At 34.0% G+C, this 8,047-nt stretch overlaps 1 protein-coding gene across 1 annotated transcript; it reads right to left on the minus strand.

Annotated features, from left to right (window-relative positions):
- Positions 1 to 558: 558 nt before the first annotated feature.
- Positions 559 to 6,548, minus strand: rdh12l (retinol dehydrogenase 12, like). The gene is made up of 7 exons (XM_042510301.1): positions 6,373 to 6,548; positions 5,970 to 6,085; positions 4,515 to 4,670; positions 4,322 to 4,426; positions 2,468 to 2,677; positions 2,176 to 2,368; positions 559 to 1,095 (listed from the first exon to the last, which is right to left on the minus strand). Exons 1-7 carry the CDS (start codon positions 6,384 to 6,386, stop codon positions 993 to 995), a joined length of 897 nt encoding a protein of 298 aa, XP_042366235.1. The 5' UTR covers positions 6,387 to 6,548; the 3' UTR covers positions 559 to 992.
- Positions 6,549 to 8,047: the final 1,499 nt, after the last annotated feature.

Genomic DNA, 8,047 nt, shown 5'->3' on the forward strand with positions numbered 1-8,047 from the left:
CCAGTCACATTGAGATCACATGGTGGTATTAAAGTTATTAACTGTGGTTGACTTTATTACTCTTTGTCAAAAAAGGTGACCAAGCCCAGAGGTGAGATCAGGGCAAAAGTGTTGGGAAGTCTTTGGGAAAGGCAGCTGTAAGGCATTTATATAACATCTTATAAACTAATATCAACAGTTATGTAACACAGAATTGATAGACTCTACAGTATTTTACACTACTAGTCAGGAGGAACTATTTTTGCAGGGGCCTTTGCCCAAAAACCTGTCATAACTGTTTAAAAATAGCTGACTAGTTGCTTTAAGTTAATTATAAAGTAAAAGAAACTTTTGTATTCATAATAAATCTATGATACAGTTCTCTTCACTCTTCAGTCATAGTCTGCTAATGACCTCCCCACAAAATCTATATTTTCACAGTAAAAATTAGCTTCGTGGACATGCTGAGTCTTGATTTTGTCCAATTTTAATTAATATGTTATTGGCTAAAAAATGTGTTCCTTTGTACCCAGTTAGTTGAATTATCATTTATGTGCAAGTAGGAAAAGAACAAGAGGATGGAGTGTAACAATGGGTTTAATGTCGGAAAATAAAGGTACATAAAAACATAAAAACAACCTTGTAGTTTTTCTATTATTCTACCATAATTTCATCTAAATATTCACTACTAAGCTTTTATAAAAATAGATTAAAAAGTATTTAAGTTTGTGATTTCTGTGAATTAGAATTGTGAGCTTTACATAAATGATATACTATGTATGATATATTTATTAAATACTGTCTTAATTAGAAATATGCCATGTTTTGAAGCTATGTGCTTAATGTTAGTGTGTTAAAAAAAAACCTGCATAAAGTCAAGAAGAGCTTGAAAAATATGTAACTGAAAGAAAAATCATATAAAGATGATTTCTTACTTGGCTGTTTTGTCAAAATAAGATATTTTGCAAAGAAACTCTGTAAACTGAGGGATTTTATTTTGAATTAAGGTCCCCTCATTCCCAAGTTACCGACAGCATCCGACAGCTCAACTCCCACAACTTCTCTGCCAGGACGTCGTCTTTACCGGCCGCTGAGCAGTTTGCAGGAGCGCAGTCGCTGCAAGTAAAGACATATCAGGTAAGCGGTGGAAAATTTGGATAAATTGTCTCTTTCATACATTCAACGCATGATTTAATGCACAATGAGTTTATGGTTCAGTTCCTCCCCAGCTGCCCTTGCTGAATATTTATTCCATCAAATAGCAATTAATAACTGTCTTCTTCTAAACTAATTCTAATCTACAGCATAACTATTGTATCCTGAAACGGTCTTTTATTTTCAAGGTAACATTATTTGCTTTCACTGCATTTGTATTTGTATAACAGGATTAATATGATTTTTTTTAAATTTCATTTCAGGCTTCTAAAATGAAAGTCAGGACAAAAGCAATGAAACTTCATAGTCATCTACTGAGCTATTAATTAATAGAACTGACTCTTAAACATGTCTCACAGGAAAACAGAAACTCAATTTTAAAGTGAATTTTATTCTGTTTACAGGCCTTGTGACTGTGAGTTGTGCACAGGGAATACTCAGTCCAAACAGACTTTTTTTCTGTTAATTCATTTTGGGCTATTTGTTTGAATAATACACTGATATGGAGAGCATCATGTTTAATAATGTGGCAGAGATACTGGAGTAAGTTGAATATTTTCATATATTTTCATTATTGCACTAACTATTATTTTATTGAACCTTAATTTGAGCAGGAATATTCCCATTGAGATTCAAAATCTCCCTTTCAAGGAAGTCCTTGCCAAGACAGAAGCACTGATTATAAAAGTATACTGGACAATACTATGTTTTGCAAAGTGTTGGGGACACTGAGTATGATGGACTTGTATTGTCAGGGGCTTGTATTGTCTGTGTGTGTGTTTTAGTGTATTCTGTAATGTTGTGTCATAATGTTTAGTGTTGTATGGTTACATTGTTGCAATGTTTATTCTGTTTTGTGGACACCAGGAGTCGCCGCTGGATCAAAACTGTAGCTAATGGAGATCCTGATAAACTTAAATAAACATTATTAAAAGAAATCATTTCTTCTTCACCACCAATTATCCACTTTACCTCCACAATGGCAATGAACGGCAGTATAACATCCAAATGTTTATCTGCGTGTAAAAAAACAAAGTGTACCTGTAGTAACTTCCGCTCTCTTTGTCCAGAGACGGCTCCACCGCGCAGTAAATGCTCGTCTGAGCTCCCTGGGTAGAGTTTTTGGTGAAAGGACTGACCATCTTCATGAAAAACTGTTGAGGGCCGCTCAGGTGACGCCATAAGTCTGTCTGGACGACTCCAGGGTGGAGAGAGTATGTCGTCACACCCGTGCCTGAAAGACGAGGTGTGAAACATTACGTTAATAATGTGAAAAAAAAGCTCTTTCAACCTGCTCTTAAAGTGGCTCAAATGATAAGAGTTCAATGCACACCTTCTAGTCTCTTAGCCAATGAGCGGGTGAAGAGGATGTTGGCGAGCTTGCTCTGAGCGTAAGCGGAGTTCTTGTTGTAACCCTTCTCGCTGTTGATGTCTTCCAGATTTATGGAGCCCCAGGAGTGAGCCATGGAGGACACCGTGATGATCCTGGCTGGTGCCGATCTTTTAACCAGGTCAACCAACAAATATGTCAACAGGAAGTGACCTGGAGGACAATGAAATGACTTTAATATTAATTTCAAATTTGACAACGCAGAAAAAAAGTACTGTATCTTATAAATATTACAGCATAAGAAATATTTTTAAAAATGCAGGATTTTCTATCCAGTTTTTAATACCCTAGAACCTCTGGTATTGAAATAAAACATTTGAATGACAATGTGAGAGATCAGTAATGAAGTCCATGAAAACAACATGGATGGAAGTGACAAAATTCACACACAAGGTAGTTATTAAAACTGTGGGCTGTAAACTTTGGCAGGGATAAATGTTCTTTCGGCAATGTGATAAAGTGGACTCTTTATCTTACAGTGGGACTATTTGCCTTATCAGTCACCAGCACAACACGTTCAAATAATATCAACACCACCAATAAATGTTTAACAGCGGAAGGTTATTTCTGCTAAATAATAAAGCATAATAAAGGACTGTATGCAGGTGAGTGTGAAAGTGATCTTTGTCACCTGTTTAGGTGACAAAGATCACTTTCACACTTGCATGTAAAAATTTGGTTATAGTTAAAGAAAGTAACAGCAAAGTGATAGCACTGAGTTACTTTTATTTTATTTTACTTAATTTATTTCATAAGTCTATGTTCTTTGAGGTTTTACATTTTAGCACTCACATGTAAAGCATTTTGAGCTGCATTTTATTTATTTCTTTTATTTATTTTTTTTCCATTCCCATAGTGACCCATTAAAACTGTTATATTACATTTAGTTAGAAGTTGCCAACTGGTAGGGCACAGAAAACTTTTGTCTTCTGCCTCCTAGTGGACATTATCTGTAGGTTTGGGATTTGTTTTATATGCTCTGATGCATCAAATCTAATAATTGGCAATAAAATTAACTCTACTTACAAATAGACAGGTCACAGTATCACTAATAATTTGGGTGTAAAATCTTTTTTTTTTTTATCCTGGAGCATATTTTCCCATGTTTCTGTATCTACATAATTATTGGGAACAACATTTATTAAAATAAATATGAAATTAATATTGGTGATGAGCAAGACAGCTGCAGCTGGCAGCACAGACATAAGCTGTAATAGAATCATTCAGGGCATTTGTGCACCGTCATGCAATAAAAGTTCTTGCTTTTGCCACTGACAGACTCAGATTATTATTCTAAGTATCTCGTAATATTATGGAAATGATCCCTACAGAGACTGACCTATTTCTTAAAGAATAAGATCATTTTTGTTTTACCAGAAAAAGACCCAAATTTGCTTTCATGAAGCAACCAGACTCCGTTGAACTAACAAGTGCTAACTTTGTGAATTAAGGGTTTATTTAAAGTTGGTGATTGTGGAACAGTGAAAAGTTGAACTAAGATGGTTTTAGTGAGCTTTACATATCTTTCTGACAACTTTGAATGAATTGTGTTTTATGATGATAAAATAAGTTGATTTAAATCGGGTCTGGTGGGTTTGATGATCGTGATTTTGTGGCTGTTTCTGGTTCAACAAAAATGATCTTACTCTTTCAAAAAAAAAGTTCTATTACTAAAGGGATCCTTTCCTTAATGTAAAAAATATATAACAACAATCTGAACCTGTCAGTGGCAAAAAAGCACTTTCAAGGTCCATCTATAAAAATAGTAAAGATAAGAGACTACATATTTATATTTACCAAAGTGGTTAACCCCGATCTGCATCTCAAAGCCATCTGCTGTTTTCCCGTAAGGACAAACCATCACACCGGCATTGTTGATGAGGATGTTGAGCTTCGGCTCATCTGTACAAAAATACATTAAAAAGTTAAATGGTTCTGCCTTTAAAGTCCCTTCATGTGCACATTTCTCAAAGGAATATATGGGGTTAACCTCTGTTGATGGCTTCAGCGAACTCTCTTATCGACTTGCTGTCTGCCAAGTCAAGTTTCATGCAGATGACATTCTCATTGCCAGAGTTTTCAATGACCTCTTTCGCAGCCGCCTGTGCTCGCTCCATGTCTCTGCACGCCATGATGATCTTTGCCCCTAAACAGAAACATAGACAGCTCTGAGCTACAGCAGCAAAATGTAATGTGTGTCAGGAGCACCACCTTGTGACACGATTTGCACTGTGTTTTATAAAAGGGAATAAAGAGATAAAGGTTCAAACTAGTCAAAAGGAAATGGGGCAAATATTTGTCTTAGACAATTTGATTATTAAATGTAGATACCCACTTAAATGTATTAGGTTTTCACAAAGTTGAGCTTAAAAAGCAGATTTGTGATGTAATAGTAGCTTTTCTGTGAAAAAAACTGCACGGATATTAACCAAAATGATGTTTTATTAGATTCTTTAGTATAATAAATGTGTTATTTAAGTGAAAAATTGTATATATTGGAGACCTACTTTTAGTGTGCCTTTGTACCTGTACGTTTTTTATGTAATCGGCAAAAACCTAAATTTTCGCTTTCATCAGTAGCTGATTGGAATGTGGAATTAAAAAGGAATAACAAAAATAATAAAAAAAGCTAAAAAAAAGTTTTGTTTCTCATTTAAATATTACACTATAAACATATGTAGTGCATAAATAGGAAAAATCATAAAAAACATATAACTATGTGGACTATATTCATTTTTATTTCTTTGTTTAATTTGTTTCAATTTTGTCATTTTATATGTTCCATATCTTACAAGAACTGTGAACAAAGAGAACAGTTTTTTTCTTTTTAAATTTAAATGATATTGAAATTATATTGGAGTTGGAGATTCTCAGCTCTGACAACATTTATTTTTATTTATTATTTATTTTATTTATAAGGACAACACACATAAACCAACATTTCTGAAAATGTATCAGTGTTGGCCATCACATCAGGCTAATTTTCAGCTATGGTTGATTGGCAAGATGTTTAAAAAAAACCTATAAGTAAATTACAGTGTCTAAAGAAAATGTATCTAATTTTTTAAGTTAAATTTTCTAGGGTCTTAATATGTGAATTTTTGTATACAGGGTAAGTATACATCTACGAACGTGAACCACTGCATTCAAAATATTCAAAAGGCATGGCTGCTTTGCATCATGACAAAAAAAAAAATGATGCACTTGAGAACTTCTGCTAAATTTGTTAAATTTAAAACACTGAATTATAGTGGTAAATCATTTTTATTTTCCTGCATGAAATGCGATGTAAACGAGCAGGCTATTGTTTTGATATCAGTACACACAAAAACAGAAGGTGTATGCTTATATTTGCACCAAATATTTCATGATACCCATCCCAATTTTGGAACTGATAACAAAGCAAAAACTTAATTTAAGGATCAATATGAGGTGTTAGGCCCACCTCTCTTCGCCAGGTCGATGGCTGTCTCTTTGCCAATCCCAGTGTTGGCTCCTGTGATGAGCACAGTTTTGTCATCCAGCCTCTCAGCAGAGGACCAGGCACCCCGGAAGATATTTCTAGGACATTGAGAAATCACTGTTACTTAACTGTGTGTGGCTCAACAAGCTGAATGGGTGTGAATATGAACAATGACAAAGCAACAAGTCACAGCTACAACAATAAAAACACCATAGTTTGCTCTCAGCGAGGCAAAGAAAACTTGAAACACTTATTAACTAATAAACAGCCAAATATTTCTTCATAAAGTCATCTAAAATAAGTTAATTTACAACCTGAGCATTACTAAAACTACATACTGTCTGTAGACAGCTGGTTTGTTTTCATGAATGTAAGGGGTCCTCACCTTATAGCCTGCATGTCACTTTACTACACCACGCAGGTGGTCGACTCGTGTGACAGCAAACTAAAAGAAACAATATTTATGAGAAAATAAATCTTAAATTTTAGATATTCAACAGCGGCGGATTCCCACAAACTTCTTAAGAGGCGTCAGCGGCTTAAAATTGGCAATGCGGAACTGTCAATATTTTTTTTTGATGTGCTGGGGATTCGGCCAATCAGCTTCGACTTTATCGCCCTTCGATAACGCCGATTGGTTGATATTTGACATCATATCCCACCCCTTTGTGGTGTGTGTGTTCGATTATGAATGCGGGCTGCGCCGACGGGTGGGCAGCAAAGTTCTCTAACTTTAGAAAGCACATTTATTTATTTATTTATTTATTTATTTATTTATTTATTTATTTATTTATTTATTTATTTATTTATTTATTTATTTATTTATTTATTTATTTATTTATCATCATGCAATCTAAAATCTAGTATGTTTCAATAATAATCAAATAACTATAAGTAAAAAATTATAAGTGAATAAATGAAATAGGCAATAACTAGTTAGGCCCACAAAACCTTTTATTTGTTAATTTATTCTTACATGAACTTTTCAGTAATAATTAACTATATTAAATAAGACAGGAAAATGAAAAGAAACAACAACAAAATAAATAATTGGGCATTAAACAAGTAAATAAATAATGCATTGTATTTCACTTCACCTAACATTTGATATGTTTTAATAATAATTGAATATATAGTATGACAGCTGTAAACAAATTATTATCAGTAAAAAGGAACGAATAATTAATTAATAAAATAGGCAAAAAAATTAACTAAATACATAAAAACTTTTGAGTTTATTACTTTATTTCAATCTAAATCTCATGCTCCATTAACAATAGATTAGTAAATAAAACAGGCAATAAACAAGTAAATCATTAAAAAGAAAAATCTGTAATCTGTAAATGTAGTTTTGTAGACAAACCCTATAGTATGTACAAGTGAAGAAATACAGCACAGAGTATTATGTATTAGCACAGAATATGTGTCAAAACCTTGTATCCAATTTAGAGTAAATAAATAAATAAGATTATATCTTATGTATATACATAAAAGCAAGAAAAGAAAACGCAAGAAAAGCAAAGAAAATAACATATAACAAATATGAAAGTACTACAAAAGCAAGAAAAAACCTTTTTGCTTTCTAGATAAAAACTTCCCATCATTCCTCAGTGTTTTTCTCTCCAGCAGGTGGCAGCCAGTGACCGTCCACCTCTGTGCATGAGCTGAGGGAGCCTGTTTCATTTTGATACCAGCCTCTGTGTTACTGTGTTATGTCTATAGACAGATTAACAGGCTGGTATTTGGCTAAATCTTGTCCTTGGCTGAGATCTCACTCTGCTTGCAAATAATTTGCTGCAAACAGAAATGACCCATTAAAGTTCTCCATGAATGGTTCATTCATACCTTACAGACATTACAGAGGGATTACACTATGGACAGAAGGTCATTAGTACAGGAAACACTGTGCAGGTCATCAGCTGATTGTGCCTGAACAAACATTTCCTTCCCTTTTCTAAGGTAGATCAGTCAGCAAAAGAGTGCGTGTGTGTGTGTGTGTGTGTGTGTGTGTGTGTGTGTGTGTGTCTGTGTTATACTGTCTGTCTGTGCATACATGTGCA

This window comes from Plectropomus leopardus, chromosome 21 (genome assembly GCF_008729295.1).
Source record: "Plectropomus leopardus isolate mb chromosome 21, YSFRI_Pleo_2.0, whole genome shotgun sequence".
NCBI lineage: Eukaryota > Metazoa > Chordata > Actinopteri > Perciformes > Serranidae > Plectropomus > Plectropomus leopardus.